Source organism: Carassius gibelio, chromosome A22, assembly GCF_023724105.1.
Source record: "Carassius gibelio isolate Cgi1373 ecotype wild population from Czech Republic chromosome A22, carGib1.2-hapl.c, whole genome shotgun sequence".
Lineage (NCBI taxonomy): Eukaryota > Metazoa > Chordata > Actinopteri > Cypriniformes > Cyprinidae > Carassius > Carassius gibelio.
This window is the reverse complement of record NC_068392.1, coordinates 10955606-10972331: the sequence shown is the minus strand read 5'-3', so window position 1 is coordinate 10972331 and position 16726 is coordinate 10955606. Positions and strand designations below refer to the sequence as shown.

Here is a 16726-nt window from a genome sequence, read left to right as displayed (position 1 = left end):
GACCACAAAGAGGCCCAGTACCGATCCATTTTGCTGGTGAAGGCCCTGCAGGGTGGTACTTCTTACTTGGGAGGTGGAAAGAGCTCAGAAAGTAGCCAAAGCAGATGAAGACGGCTCATCAGTGCCCAGTCAATGCCAACATCAACAACGGCGAGGGGGTGTGTGGATTCCCCCTGACCAACATCAACAACCATGCCATCCTCCAGATGACTTTACCGACCTGTATGTGATTGAGCTGGAGAGCGAGAGCACCAATGTCTTCTTCAAGACCAACGTTGTAGCGACCAAGTGTGAATGTTGCTGATGGCCTCCTTTGTTCTTTGAAATGCACTTATGCATGCATATATAGAAAAATATATATAAAATATCTCATACATATGCATTTATTTTTGCTTGTAAATATACAAGAGATCTGTTTTCTCAAACTGACCTGGTACATATGCAAATGTGCAAAGTAAGCTGTCATTTGAAGGGTAAATTGGGTAATTAAATTACCTTATTTAAATATAAGCTGTATTAAATATTAGTTGTCCTGTTAACAACGATTTGCATCAGTGGTGAGCACATTACAATATTATAAAAACTAAATATTCATAAAGCATGATTTATTTTGGTATTTGTATGATTCCTTACACAATTTGCTAAATTCTCCAAATGTTACAGGTGGTTTTAGGTTCATATAAACCATTTGAGATGAGGAGCCAGAAGTTAAATTAATTAAGATATTTTATGTTTTTTAAATAAATCTTATCCTTAAGATAAATAAATATGCTAATTCTCAGTTATTAATAATGGTTGTTATTCTAAATGTTGAAAAGAGTTTTAGCTGCATAATATATGACATTTTTTCAGGATTCTTAAGTGAATAAAAAGGTCTATGAACAGCATTTATTTGAAATAAAATATTTTGTAACATTGAGAATGGCTTTACTGTCAGTTTTGATTAATTTAATGTTTCCTTGTGAGTAATATCATTAATTTGAAATCTGCGATTTTACATGGCCGATTTGCAATCATGAATCGAGTGTTGGTATTAAACATACAATCGCCTCAAGCAGTCATTTTACGGATATTTTCCTGTAAATATTAATATTTTACAGTTAATAATTTATTTAAATGCATTACTGATAATGAATCTTCAATAGGCTACAACTTGCACTGCTAATGATGTAACAACAATGAATATGGTTTATTATTAACAGTAATTCTATTAGATATAAATTATAATCCATCCTAAATTCTAGTTTTTGCATACTGCACTATTATGCATTCATAAATCAGACATTAGGCTTGTGTTAAAGGGAATGGCGTCACGCAGAAGCCACGCCCACTCGTGCTCCGAGTATAAATACAGCTGGCCTACGGCCATTAACACTTTAAGTCGGAGCACGGACAGAAAAGAATCAGGCCTTGACGTTGGCCGGATGGTTAAATCCAACCTCCAGACGATCCTGAATAGCCACTGTTTTGTCAGAGAAAAAGAGAGTAATATATCCAAGATGCCAGTGATCGAAATGACCCGTAATAAACCCGAGAGTGAAAGGTAATGTGGGACTTTTATGTAGCTGTTTCGCAAGCGGCCTTGTTTAACCAGTTCAGCCTAGCGAGATAAATCCGTTGTATGACGAAATACAATGTTATTTATGTTCGATTTATTGTTTTTTTTTTTTTTTACTTCTTTGCGTTCATAACGAGCTTGAAATCTACCCATCTGTCAAAACTCTTCAAATAAAGGTATTTCTGAATGAATTCTGTTAATGTTACGTGAGAAAGCCTCTGTTCAGGTGGGATCGTGTTGTCTATCAGTCACGGATTAGAGTGATTGACAGGCCTGTTGCCAGGTAACCGGTTTTGTCGAATTCGCCGAACATTAAAAAAACTTCCAGACGACCAATTCAAACTCTTTACTGCCAGTTTAGCTGTCTTTAGAAGTCTGTGTAGTCTCTGTTTGAGGCTTGAGCTAATACCATATGATTTCAATTTCGTTGTGTAGCATCATAACATGTCGTCATTCGTTAAGTCAAATTATTGTATAGATTTATAAATGTTTATCCTGGATATTGAGGTGTTGCATAGCTCAACAATTGATTGACGGGTGAGCGTTCGCGAGGTGGCTAACGCTGAAATGCTAACTGGGTAAAGCCAAACCAGTGGGGTAAAATAACACTTGACATCGCTAAAATTACGTTATGAATAATACGTCGAGTAAGAATAATTAACAGTCATATAAACGAGTATTAATCCACAAAATGGTGTTTAAAACCGGTATGAGGCAATTTGTAACGTGCTAATGGCTAAACGTCGCCTCGCCCATCCTCTGTCGTGCGTCATTGCTGTACTGTATTGAGTACCATGATGATTTTCTTGGTTTTAGGATATAAATAATTTCTTAAACTAAGCTTATTTGTAATGTAGAATGAAAAGTAAACCACTCTAAACCAAATGTTAGCTAAATATAGTATGAGAGAAATCTATTAAGGTTCTGTTTGTTGTCTTGATGCATTCTCCTCAAATAACCGGTTTGCAGGGGAAATTTGGGTTAGTACGTCAGGTTTTAGATGTAGTCATGTCTGAACTTGTATGTGGCAGATGGGTTGTAAGTAACACTGGTTACCTCTTGTCTCCTTTTTGGTAGGAAGTTACATCACTGCATGAAAGACATGAATAATCTGGTGGGCATCACAAATCCAGTTTTAAAAATATGGGCGGATGTTTTGGCTTCCTGTGCTTTGCCTACACTTTCATCAGAGGTTTTCTGGGCTTGCAGTAACCCCTTGTACTCATCGGGTTTGAATGATGTCAGTGTTCATTCACCTGCCATAGGCTGTTGTGTAACCACCGTTCATCCCTTCCCATGTGATCCCAGCATCTGTAACAGGCTCACGAACTTCAGGGTTTAGGCAGATTTCAATGGGACGAACTAAAGTTCTTGTTGCTGCCCACAAAAGTCGTCCTCCACCAGTTCCTCGAGTTAAAACCATTTGAGAATCTAATCTGAGGGTGCAAAAAAAATCTAAATATTGAGAAAATCGTCTTTAAAGCGGTCCAAATGAAATCCTTAACCTAATATATATATGCTGGAATTAAATTTCCCATTCATTTCTCCCATTGACTTTCGGAAAAAAACGTATCTATAGAGTTTGAGCATGTCTGAGAGAATCCAAAAAAAGTCAAAGGTACAAGAATGTACATTTTCATTTTGAGTGAAAGAACTACTCCTCCCATAAACCACCGCGAAAGAGCTTTTTGAGTGACATACATATGTACTTGTACTGGTGAATCCTTTCCTTTGAAATTAAATACAACATTATTAATGCGTATGAAAACTTCAGAATAACACAAATGTTTCTGTGCATTAAAAAAAAAAAGTTCAGTGCAGTGTATCATCTGGTTGAGAGAATGAGCAACTTCAGCAAGAGTTGGCTGTTTCAAAACATAGAAAGCTGCCAAATAGCCAGCATTTTTGAGCATCACTGAAAGGGAAAATTTCTGTATTTCATTGTGGCTTGAGATTAAATAAATTGCCCAAGTATTGCAGATCTTGTAGTATTCATTTTCACATGCAGTTACACATTGCCGGTTTAAAAACAAAGTGGCTGGGAGATTTTGAAATCCACCAGCCACAGTGGCCGGTGGACAAAAAAGTTAATTTCCATCCCTGACTGAGGGGCTAAACCATTCAGGACTTAAGAAGTTATCAAGATTTTAAAATGTTAACAACCGGGCTAATATGGTCAGATTCCTGGTTGTAGTAAGAACTCTTGCTGGAGCATTTTGGATCAGCTGGAGTTTGTTTATGAGTGCACAGAGCAACCACCCAATAAAGCATTACAATAAACTAGCCTTGAGGTCATTAACGCATCAATTAACGTTTCTTCATTTGACATTGAAAGCATGGGTTGTAGTTTAGAAAGATTTTGAAGATTGAAAAATGCAGCTTTACAAATTGCTCGAAACATGTCTTTCTAACTGATGAAAAAGAATTGACCGCACAGCCATCAAGTGTTAGACCGTGTTCTAGATTATTACATGCAGAAGATTTTGAGCCGTTATTTACTTTTTTTTTTTTTTCTTTTTTTTTCAGAATTTTCCCGTATGAAATGGAGTCATCCAGTTGTTTTTATATAAGCTATGCATTTGGTTCTTTTTGTGAATTGGTAATTTTCGTCGGGCTGTGACAAAATATTTTATATATTTGACTTTTTATTCACACCCCTACATTTTACCAGCATTTCTTTTACTTTCCAAGGTATTGAATCAATGCTCTACCAGTTGAGCTAGTAGAACGCTGTCATTCAGTGATTCTTTACAATTTATAGCCAAATATTGTAAATGAATGCCATGCTGTGTGATCATTAAGAAGTATGGTGTTGTGTTTTATTGTTCCAGTTCCCATCGCTGCAGTAACCCGTGTCCGGGGCCTCTGTGGTGTTCCTGATGTCCCTCTCCCACCCCTGAAGATCCCAGGTGGGCGAGGGAATGATCAGCGGGATCACAGTCTTTCAGCTAAGCTATTCTATTCTGTGAGTACAGAGGTTTGGCTCACATTGCGCTTCATATAAATACATTTGTGTGAATGCATGATATCATGAATACAGTAAGTGAATTTTTGTTTTCAGTTAGTATTACTAGGAATTCATGATAAAGAGAATGTGTGCATGATCTATACTGTTAGTTATCTCGCTGTGCAAGGGTCATACTGTATCTACATAATCTTATCACCTGTGGGAATTGATGTTGGACATTCCACCTCACCTGATTAGTTAATGACTTAAAGGGATAGTTCACCTTCAGTTGAGGGCGTATTACAGAAAGATCTTTAACTTTAGAATCCCATTTTATCAATTAAATAACCATGGCAATTTCAGTTAGTACAAAAGCATAAAAAAAGTGTCTTAACTTTAGGATAAACTCACTGGTGTCCCAACTTAAAACCTTTTTGAAATCCAACTGTAAAAAGAGAAGCGAAGTTTGATGGTGGAGAAACTTTAAGCACCCAAATGACTAAATACTAAATAATTACACTGCCACCACAGATGATTTTGCAGTTAGAATACAGAAGGTCTATATATAGATGTAGAGCGAGACCCTATATACAGTGTGTGCGTGTATATATAGTTGACCAAATTTCGACCAACATTAGAGGCCCATGAGCTGTCACAGATCACTATCAGTCATTCTGCAAGTTAAGCATGCCGTTGTTTCTCCATTTTTGATTTTGTTTACCTCAGTTGCCTCTTGCGCATATTTGGTTGCTTGGTAACAGACCTGACAGTAGATTGATCAAGTGGTTAAAGATTTCCTAACTAGACCCAAGATAAGGTTTGATAAGAGAATCCGAAATCAAGTTAAGATTTGCTTCGGTGATAGGAATTTGTGTAATCCTAAAAAAAAGATCATATCTTAAATTAAGATCTAGGATAAGAAGTTTCTGTAATATGCCCCGTAGTCCTCATTGACTTCCATAGTACAAAAAAAAAAAAAGTCAATGGGGACCGGCAGCTTAAGGTGAACTATCCATTTAATGCATCTCATCCAATCCTACAGTTTGTTAAATGGCTGTACAGGAGTCATTTTCCATGAGTGCATGCATAGTATAACTGTTCTTATGTGGTCTTTATAGGATGCTCAGTTACTGGTTCTTGAGGAAGCCCCTCAGCTGAACAGCCGTGTACGTTTTTTGCTCTTTGAGCGGCACTGCTCTGTGAGCAAGCACTTAGTCTGGAGGGGGGCACTGAAAGGGGGAAACCTTTACATTGAAATCCCCACTGGTGTCCTCCCGGAAGGCAGCAAAGATAGGTTAGTCCAATTCACGTTCTTACGATTTTCTTTTCTCCCTGCTGAAAATGTCATGTGGCTTAAACCGATTGTCCCTTTTTGCAACAGTTTTTCACTCTTGCTGGAGTTTGCAGAGGAGAAGTTACAGGTTGATCACGTTTTCATCTGCTTCCATAAGAGCCGAGATGACAGAGGTAAGGTTTACGTCTTTTCTCCTCCTGTAGTCATGATTTTGTTAGGAGTTATTTTGGCCTGTTTTTAACCCTCTTTCTGCTTCCGTCTCCAGCATCTCTGCTGCGGACGTTCAGTTTCATGGGCTTTGAGATTGTGAGACCGGGTCATCCCCTTGTCCCAACCCGCCTCGACGCTTTCTTCATGGCTTACAGTATCGAAAGAGACTCCGACAGTGACGAATAATGCTTTTCAATCACATCTTGCTTCTAATTATTATGCTGTATATCACTAAACATGGTCACCATTAAAAGAAACACAGGATGAATGTCAATAGTTTTTTTCGTATTTGCACTAGTGTAAACCCAATTTCCACAGTGACCATTAGTTTTTAAGCTATTACCACTGGGCTTACCTTCCAGTGTAATTGGATTCTTTGCTGGTTCCCCTTCAACCATTCCCACACTGACCATTTGTAGTCCATAATATTTATAGCGAAGATCCCTCAAACAACAACGTTTGTAGAATCATGGTTTTCATTGTTGATCTGTTTTCTTTTTACAGTTGTTTTCTTAATGTGTGCATGAATTGGAGTTTTTAGTTGTGACCTCAATAGGATCTGTCTGCATGTACAACAGTGTGCAGAATAAAAATGCTCACCCTATACCACTAACTTCGTTTTGCTGCCTCTTTTCATTTCTACATGCATAATGTAAGTTATTAGACCACAGACCATGTCTTACTGCGTTTTAAAACTCTTTATTAGTCTTTTTATTTTTCCAGGTAATTTTAATAAGTAAATGCCACAAGGTCATACCCCAACAATAAGCTGATTTTGCAATAATAGTTTATATTGCATAGACTTACTGCAAATGTGAGGTTTGTGCAGGGCTCCTGAAGTACCCAGCAGTTCATGAATATGAATTACAAATATGGCACAAGGTGATCCGTTTTTTAGATTGTAGAACTGTTCATTTAGATCAAATAGCTATATTATAAACTATAGATTAGTTATATCTGAGGCTCATCAATTGCTGTCATTTACAGTTTTCATTTTTATCTGTTAAAAAGGTGTAATGAAGTCATGAAGGCCCAGGCGTTTAATTATGCTGTGCATAGTCTCTGGGTCAGTAAGCGATAGATATTGCAGACAGAGATAGTCTTCCCAGTCCAAGCCAGGCTTATCCTGAAACAGTCCCTTTTCGGCAAGCTTGAGAACCAAAAGAGATCGTTTAAATAACAGCCAATTAGAAAGCACAGAGTTCTCCATTTGGTTCTGCTGAAAGAGGCCATGTCGAGGACCCCAAAGCAGGGCCTGGAGGACACCTGCCACTTCGGCTAATAGTAGCTCGGGTTTCTCAGATGTTAGCTGGGTTACCAGCCACAGCAAACCTGGAGTGTATGGAGTGTCTTGTGGCACCTTCCAGACAGATGAGCAACTGTCGGTGAGATGTAGGCAGTACCTCAGCAAAGTCCCCAACTGGAACTCTTGGGATGTTGCATCTTGCGAAACTTCGTCCTCAAAATGGCTCTTCAGGACCAAACGAGGGGTGCCCCACTTCTCCCACAAGGTTTTCGTCCTCTCGTTGTCCGTTTGCTCTTTGGATACTGTGATCACAGGTGTACCTGTAGAAGTGTCTGTATTCATGCTTCCCTTTTTCATCTCACTTGGGTAACCCCTAGGGACAGTCACTTTCCGCATGATACTAGGCCACACTAATGTCACACTCTGTGGTTTCAGTTCCACATGAATGCCTTTAAAACCTCCCGGTTGCTGTAGTCCTAGTACCAACTGGAGGGCAAGAAGACAAAGCCTCCTCTCATAAACCTCTGGTAGGGTAGAGTGCAAAGAGTGTCCTTCCTCAACGAAGTCCTCCAGTGTTCCCAATGGAAAGTCTCTTAGCACAGTCACACTAACACCATTCTCCAGAAGATCAGCAACTGTTTGCTGCTGGGATACTTCAGTGGTGTCCCCATGTGAAGGGTCTGGGGTCATCTGAGCATGCTGTGAGATGGAAGTTTGATCTGTAGCTGTACATTGTGGAAAATGGACCAAGCCTTGCTCAATGTTAGGATGTGGCGTGGACATGGTGCAGTCTGATACTGAATCACCTCCGTGAACCTGGTAAAAAAAAATGTAGGAGTCATTTTGAGTTCTCACACATTCAAGTAACACGCAACATATAGGATTCTTTAAGTCCCTTACACAAATTAATGCATTGTGACTAAAAAGTCCGCTCTAAAGTCTTGGTAGCATGTCACACTGTCGATGCTGTTGCTTAACACCTGGCATGATAAAGGAAGTGTGGGTTTTTTTTATTGAGGGTTTTGTACAGCAAGCTAGGGCTGCCTTATAAGGGTGTGCATTTTGCTTGTGGTTCAGGGTCAAGCATTGATGGCCTCCTTGCTGCTTTGGATTGAAAACCCTTGTGCATTATAGCCCACATATACACAGACAAATGGCAATTATATTTATATAACACTATTTATTACCACCAGAGTTGACCAATGTGCTTTACAATAGAATAACTAAAAACAACAATAACACCAAGTATGGTGACCCATACTTAGAATTCGTGCTCTGCATTTAACCCATCCAAAGTGCACACAGCAGTGAACACACACACACCGTGAACACACCTTTGAGAATCTTGGTAAAACCAAGAAAGAAAGAACAAAATACAGATTCCTAAAGTTACCAACTAGATTCCATGTGTCTCTTATGTTATTATACTGTTGATGTTCTTACCTTTGCGGAAAACAGTCTCCCAGGAACCTTCGGACAACACACTAAGTAGAAAGCAGTCCACTGCTGCTCACACAAAATAAAGTCACTGGGCTGAGAAGTCTTTGCTATCTCCATTTCATGTTCATTTAGGAAGATGCTCGATTCAATGTTCTGCAACGTGTTCTTGAGAAACTGAAGATAACACTCTTGGATGCTCATGGGAACTTGCTCATGGCTCTGGAAACTTCTGAAGACACTTTGAAGTTGCTCATCTGGTGTATCAAAGTTCACCTTGTGCATGGACAAACCCTGATACTCCTCTGCTTCTTCTTCTTGTATTGTAAGTGTGTCATGGAATGGTGTTACCATGTACAATGGATTTTCATAGTTGCTGGTTCTTGTATTATCATGGTAAGGAGGGTCCAGAGTTTCCGTTGGGAGGGATAGGGTTCTCGTCAAACTCTTTTTGGGTACTGGAGGAGGAATTTCATCTGAGAAGAATCTCACCTGGTGATTTTCTGAGCGACAAGATAAAGGTAAAAAAAAAATACTTCTAGCAAGGGAAGACATAAAGAATACACATGCCCAAATGTTGTTTAATGTCATGTGTTATGGAACCATGAAATGAAAGTCAGTGGAAACGGTCTCAGTTCCCACATTACCGTTGAAACACAGACTACATGTGGTTTAGCTGTCTGTAAGCGGCTTACTGTATTGGTTTCAGGTGTTACTTCCCTCAATAATACTTTTGTATTCAATAAATAAAGTGTAAAAGAACATAACCAGAAATGAGGAAGGCTAAACATGTGAAAAGTTACAGAAACCAGTTCTCATTTTAGTCCGGTCCTTATCACTTTCATCAAAATTAACCTTTTTTGTGTTAAAGTATAGAAACATGTTGTCAGTGCTCACCATAGCGATGATGTATTGGACAGTGGAGTGCATTACAGTCAGTAGGAGTGAACACTTCACTAAATGGAGACGCTGGGGTCTGGGGTCCAGGCAAGTGTAGGTCTCCCACCTTCAGCTCTAGATCCTTGATGGAGTTTGAAGAAGACTTGCTCCTAAAAAAATCCAGAAACATTACAACGTGAAGTTACTGGGCCTGAATTGCTTAACTTTCCTAACCTCACCTGCTTCAGCGACAAGTAACTTTCGTGGTATGAGGTTTCCTGTAACACAGCTCAAATGTGTGCCAAGTCATAGTACTAGCATCTCTTACCTGCGCTGTTTGATGGGCAGTGCAGGTGGTGATGTCCCTGGTGCTCCCAGGAGAGTGTAGTCTGTTGCTTGGTGCATTGTAGTATAGCGTGTGAAAGTGTGAGCGTTCGTAAATACGGTTCACACTCCTCCAACTGTCAGTTCCTGTAGTTATCTTCTAGTTCATTAGCACACATGCAGTTACCTCACTTACTCTGTCTCTCTGTGGCTGTCTGAGACATTGCCACAGCATATCTAGTATCTGAGGTTGTGTAGCGGAAAAGCTGAGTGCATTTGGTGCACATCTGTTCTCTGTACTTTCAAATAAGGAAACTTTGAAATAAGGAACCAGTTTTTACTGTCACTGGATGACATGCTAAAATGCATTGTGCTCATATACTGGGCTAGATTTGTGTTAAACATGAAAAAAGGGTTTTTATTTCTGCACAACATTGTTATAAATTGGGGAAACGTTTTATAATTTATATATTACACATCTGTGTTTTCTACAAAATATGAAAACTGAGCATCTTGAAGTACACCAGTCACAAACTCCTTTGCCAAATTGAGTTGGAAGATACCGGTGATTGGAGTAGATTTGTGATTTTTTTTTTTCCCTTAGCTTTGTCATTTTTCATACACTAGAGGATGCTGTTTTTTTCCCGCTCAGTCTGCTTCAGAGTAATTGAAAACAACCATAGAAGAGTATAGACCTATGACTAAACAGATTATATGCATTTCCTGAAAAGGTGAAAACAGTTATGAAACACTAGCTGCAATAAGACAAGCACAGCTGAAAAAAAGATAATAATCTAAGGTGCAAACAGCAATTTGTAAAGTAAAAAGGTTTATAATTTGCTAATGTTTATTCCAGAGTCCGGTATTTTTTTGCTCCCAAAAAAGGCCATTGTTCTCCATAATGGTAATCATTATAAACTATGAATGCATAGAAAATATAAATTATAATACACTTAACTTTATCATTCAATAGCATAATGTAAACTGGGGTTCAATGTAATTTATGCAATGAAACCTCACAAATATCCATTCAGAACTGTTGTGTCCGATTATGCATTATATTTTGGACAAGACAACGTTTGCAGATAAGTGTACTCTACTAAAGCTGTCATAAAGAGTAAAAGAATCCAGATTTAGGATTTGCATGTTCTGATGCGCAAATCGAGCGCATTTCTTACAAGTCCATTGTGTTCATGAAGTGATCAAAAGATGAATTACACAGTTCTAATTTAAGTGAGTGCAGGGAAAAAGCTCTAATCAAAATGAAAGTGAGGGTGAGGGTGAGGAGCAGGGGCGTCCCCAAGGGGTAGCCTTGTAATGCAGTCAGTCAATGCTGACAAACTTCAGACTTTCTTAGGAACCCACTTGATTCAAAATGGAATCTCATTACATCATATTCATAGTAAGGTTGGCAAGAGGATAGAAGGTAAAAATATAAACATATATATATATATATATATATATATATATATATATATATATATATATATATATATATATATATATATATATATATATATATATTATTTAAAAAAATAAAACAAAATGGAATTTGCAAAGAGTGTATCGTATCGTATCGTATTTTTCTCCGAACTAATTTCACATTTCTGAGTTTCTTTTTTTTTACTTTTACCAGCTGGATTCAAAAATATTTTGAGTGTATTTATGAAAATAAATAAATAAATAAACACATTTTCTACAGTATGGTTTGAAACCGAAGAAACATATGTCCATAAAATATTTTGTTTAAAATGTGTTTGTGTTTATAGGCCTTTTAGGGTCACTGTATATCAGAAGACTGAGGCTTTTGAAACAATTTGCGTGTTTATTTTCTTCATAAAGTCATGGATAACATATATTTATAAATCTGAACATTTAGACATGAGAAATTAATGAATAAAATAAATTCTCATACAACAAAACGGACGGCATCAAAAACTTGCATTTACAATGGAAGGTGCTTGATTGTCATGTTATTGAGCAACACTGCTCTGGGTTTGTTCATTTGAGGTTTGATTAGAAATCAAAAGACTTTGTCTGCTTTGCGAAGAATTCCCCAAAGGCTTTGCTTGCTTTTGCTGACCTGTTTCACTGACTCCTTGCTCTGAGCCGGATCTCGATTCCAGCTGTGGCTTCTAAAAAAATGATTAGCGATTGGAGTCTGATGTGGAGGGGTGCTGCTGCCATGTGTCTGGATAAGTGATTTCCTAACAGTGACGCTTCTTTTCATTTCCAGCTGAGGGTGTCTGGATGGGTTTATCTCTTCATCATGACCCTAATGTCTATGACCCTGGAAGAACAGAGCCTCTTCGGTGGCCATTTGTGGGCTTTTGCTCAAAGTTACGAAGCCGTATGAGGTGGTGACCTTAGGAAGGTGAGGAAAAGAAAGAGCCGCCCCGGCTGGCAGAGTCAGAGTAATGTTCAGCCTCCACCAGAGGACTAGAGAAAGAACAGTCGCTCTGAGTTTGAGGCTGGTTGATGTCCGAGGTGGCTTTTCTTCCAGGTACAGGAGATTTACCGAACCCCGAGGATGATGATGATGATGACATTGATGATGAAAGAGAAAGCCTGCTGATAGGAATCGCTAATGTTGTTAATGCTCCCAGTGGCGCCCCCAGAAAATGTTAACAGGGGTGGCCAAATGAGGCCACATTAAATTTTGGGGTGGCACATTAAAATAAAGAAATAAAATTAAGGGTTTGAAATATAGACAAAAAGTTATATCTCTGTGAGTTCTAGGATTGTATCGATAACGATAATTAGACTATTTTGCTGAGTGTTATTGTCTTATTTTTAATTGTGCTGACACCTGATTTTTTTTTTTTTTTTACCTTTACACCATTGTTTCTAAAAGCGTGCACCATCTTTTAGGTCAAATACTTGCATTTGGGCTGTTACCAAGCAAATGCAATCAGTATCAACAAAACTGATCTTTGCAATGCAGATAAAACAGAAGCTGCGTCTGAAGTGCCATTTAGATGTTTTTACACTGTTTAATGCAGCTCCGTGGAACATGGAATACTTTAACCTGCAGTTACAAATGAATAAATAATGCTTTGATATTTTAAAGATAAAACATTGAAAACTGATGTTTGAAATTATTTAAAAAATGAAAAGGTACCTAAAATGTGAAATTAAAATCGCCAATAGGTGGCAGCGAGTCACTGTTAATAAGTGAGTCATTGCGATTGAACCGAATCATTTAAACGGTTGATTCATTCAGGAACGAAACACTTTAATGTTGCTCAGAGAAGCAAAACTGTTGGCTGCAGCAGGTACTGCACTTTTTTTTCACTTCTTAAACTATTGTGAATTTACATTCTGCATTTAAATTAATTTACCCACTGCAGATAATCCTAGGGGTGGCCACAGGGGTGGCCAGAGTTTATACAGGGCCACCCCTTGGGGGCGCCCCTGCCTCTATGCTCCCCCAGTCTTCATCTTCTTCACCATGTCGTTCTTCCTCATTCACTCTGGATCTACAGCCATCCTCAAGGGCGAGGTTTGGAATGGTGATGGGATGCTGTCTGGTATCAAGACTATACTGCGTATACTGGCTTTACTCTCGCGGTTTTCTGACCCCTGCGACCTTCCAAAAGAACAACTTCTCGCGGTGGCCCATTTGAGCGCGAGTATTCCCGCGGAACTGTGTCTGCTCGCGAACGGGAATCCCGCGCTTTCTGACTGACTGTGTGCACTAGTCCCCTTGTAGTTTCCAGGACTGATGGTGCGCGTTACCGTCATGTTCATGTGCAGTGCTGCCATGCTGTGCTGTCTTACTATATAAAATAAGAACACGTGTTATTTATTACCTGTTTGTGGAAAGTTGTGACTAAAAGAGCAGTCTCAGAGATTTATAGTCGTCCAGGGAGCCGTGAGCGGAAACATGCCTAAATATGGCTCTCTCCCGCCAAAAGGCTTTCCTTGACCGACCTATAAAACTTATAGCAGTACTTTCATTAAAAACATTATAGTAACAAATAATTATTTATGTACGTATTTGTACTCTCTGTAAGATAATGGTATAGTGTGCACAAAATAACGGGATTTAATTTAAATTAAAATAGGTATGAATGAATTTTAGGATTTTCTTTTGTTTATTACTTTTTGATGTCCAATCATATAGGTATTTTATTTAAGTTACAGTTTAGTTAATTAATTAAAACGGGGAAATTACCTTATTAAATCATTCTTTAAACTTTTTCATTGTTAATTTTTATTTTATATATTTGATTTTTATTATTTAAGTTTTCCTTGTTGTTGTTGTTGTTTTTTTTTTTTTTTACCAAGATTTAAACATTAATTTGTAGGTAACAAGTGTTAGTTACTGTTGCTTTGTATATAGTTTGTCAAACGCGCACATAAGAGTATTTGTGTATTTTCCCCCCATAATGTATTTTAAAAAGCATGTAGTGTTTAGTATGCAGTACACACGCACGCGGACACGCGCACAAACTGCAGTGGGCTGGAAAAACTCACCTGTTTTAATTAACACATGCATGGCTGCTTGTTAATTGGCAGTGAATCTCGTTTCCGCAGTCGGTGGATTAGTTCAGATAGCATCGAGATGACTAGCCAGTGCAGCTATCCCGTCGAGTCAGAGGAATTTGAGGGCCAAGAGGCAAGTTTACTTGATTAAATTTATCACACCGAGACAAATTGTTTATTTATTTGTCTTCATACGTACAAAAATATCGTTTGTTCAGACAAAACTTTTGTTCTCGACAGAAGAAAGCTGTGGCGAAGAGAGGTGGAGTTGTTTCAGCCATCTTCTGTCGGATTTCACAGTTTTGGCCAGTCAGATTTACTGTGAGTAACTCTCTAGCGAACTAGAAAAGTGATTACAAACCGCACCCTGGCTCGGAGTACAACCGTGTGGCATTATCTTTTAAATATTCAAGCCATTTATGTTACTCTTATTAAACTGTAAATAAAACTAGCTTAAAGTGGTCTGCTGGTCTCAATGGACACATTTCATTGTTGCATACTGGGAAACCAGATAAACCATTAAACACCAGACTGGAGAGAGAGTGTGTTCTGTAGATGTAGCATACTAAAATTAAACCGCTAGTTCAACCAATTTATAATTTATTCACTTTTGTGAAAAAGCTGCATTCTGGTACAGGTTTGTTAGTAGTCTCTTCTCATGTAAAATATATATAGCGAAAGTGTTTTGAGGTTGTTTAATAATCTTAATATTAATGGTATCTTTTCCCTTTTCAGTTTAATTTAAATAGTCTGCCTTATTTTGCCACACAGAAGAAACCCAGTGTCGCAAACCAGTGTTAAAAAATGTACAATTATATTGTAACACATACCAGTTTGTAATCAGTGTTATTTTAGTATCACCGAGATCCTATTAAAGTTTCTAATTAACATTTTTAAATGGGTTTTAATTTGTCTATTTTCTGTTTTCATTTTAATTTGTTCACTTTTTATTTGGTCAAGGTAAACCAAATTAAAGTGAGATGTTGAGTCCTATTTTCCCAGTTAACATTTACTTGACATAACTTAATTTAACCCTATGTAAATATCCTTGTTTGCAATATCAAGCAGCATAAGGGACTATTTATCTGTTCTGTTTTTTTATTTTTTAAGGTGGATACTGTAACTTGAATAGACATTTTCTGAATCTAGTATGCCTTCTCTTCAGATGCGAGCTCTCCGTGGCTTGTGGTGGCTGTTTGGGTTCTCCACCCCGGTGAAGTCCGTCTCTCCCGCTCGGGAGGAAACAAGTGGTTCCCCAAAAGAAAGGCAGTGCAGAACAGTCCGGAAGCGTCTTCACAGGGTCACGCGGCTGTTGTTGGCCGTCCTGCCCTGGCGCATCCAGAGTGCTCTGGGTTATCCAGTCTGCACCAGCATTGGCTGTTCGGTGTCCCCTGGTATGCTCGTCCCTTTACTTCAGATAAAATATCTTTTCAGATATGGAAAGAAGCAGCCAGGTGTGGTTTTATTTCTGCTTTAGAGGTGCGTTGTTCCCCTACAAAGCCTTGTGGCAAAGGCAGCAAGAGAAAACAGGATGACCTGGATGAGGAAGAGGAGGTAGAACAGCACTCCTGGGTGGAGGCGCTCAATCAGGAGCTGGCCGAGGAAGACCACGCAGCTGATCCGGACTATGAGGTTTGCATTACCTTCTGAAGTCCTGTTGGTAAGCGTCACTTGTTTGTGCCGAATATCGGGATGCTCCTTTTCTCCTGCAGCCCAGCGCGGTTGAGTCGGACAGCGAGGAATACCGGTCACACAATAACACTGAGAGTGACTTGGAAATAGAGAAAGGTGTCGTGGTGATCAAAGATTTGGAGATGGTACGGTTCTCCTCACTCGCTCAACACCTATTTACTGCGTTTCATTCATCTGAGCTCTATATTCCAAGTCTTGTTTCTTTTTTCAGGTAGTTCCTCCTGAGAACTAAAGATGGCAGTGTGTACCAATGCTAGTATGCAAATCAAGAATATTGCGACAGTTGTAGAATGTTTGTTTGTTCTTGGGCTTTTTTTTTTTTTCTTTTTCTGGCAGGCTCAGTTGATGGCTTCCCAAATTGCTGCTTGCCTTCATTTAATTTTGTATCTGTTGTGTGTGTGTGTTTTCAGTGTTAAACTGCCAAATAAAAGGATTTGTAGTACATCTAGTTAGTGACCTCTACATAGTGTCCTATGCAGTTTGGCCAATAGGTGGCAGGTGCTCACATAGGTTTGGTTTGGATTGTTTTGATGCATCAAATATTATGAGAATTTTTAAATGGGTAAGTGAATTATTGAGTTCTTATAAAGTTATGCTTTTGTGCTCTTTAATGTTTGTATACATACACATGCAAAACATATAAAATGTCTA

At 38.6% G+C, this 16726-nt stretch overlaps 3 protein-coding genes across 4 annotated transcripts; 2 read left to right on the top strand and 1 right to left on the bottom strand.

Moving 5' to 3' along the window:
• Positions 1-1362: 1362 nt before the first annotated feature.
• LOC127943216 (ornithine decarboxylase antizyme 1-like) lies at positions 1363-6622 on the top strand. Its single transcript, XM_052539455.1, is given in 6 exon segments — positions 1363-1543; positions 4390-4435; positions 4437-4523; positions 5624-5799; positions 5887-5972; positions 6065-6622. Coding segments are annotated over 6 exon segments (645 nt in total). The 5' UTR covers positions 1363-1424; the 3' UTR covers positions 6196-6622.
• Positions 6623-6690: 68 nt separating this feature from the next.
• LOC127943214 (inactive tyrosine-protein kinase PRAG1-like) lies at positions 6691-10166 on the bottom strand. The gene is made up of 4 exons (XM_052539454.1): positions 9900-10166; positions 9590-9741; positions 8699-9195; positions 6691-8071 (listed from the first exon to the last, which is right to left on the bottom strand). The coding sequence occupies exons 1-4, from the start codon at positions 9974-9976 to the stop codon at positions 7013-7015; spliced, it is 1785 nt and encodes a 594-aa protein (XP_052395414.1). The 5' UTR covers positions 9977-10166; the 3' UTR covers positions 6691-7012.
• Positions 10167-14360: 4194 nt separating this feature from the next.
• On the top strand, positions 14361-16523 carry LOC127942484 (uncharacterized). 2 transcript variants are annotated; one of them, XM_052538201.1, is made up of 6 exons: positions 14361-14516; positions 14624-14704; positions 15549-15777; positions 15861-16015; positions 16096-16200; positions 16287-16523. In XM_052538201.1, exons 1-6 carry the CDS (start codon positions 14391-14393, stop codon positions 16305-16307), a joined length of 717 nt encoding a protein of 238 aa, XP_052394161.1. In that variant the 5' UTR covers positions 14361-14390; the 3' UTR covers positions 16308-16523. The 2 variants fall into 2 exon arrangements, with proteins under 2 accessions (XP_052394161.1, XP_052394162.1); XM_052538202.1 differs by having other exon boundaries at positions 14390-14516; positions 14627-14704.
• Positions 16524-16726: the final 203 nt, after the last annotated feature.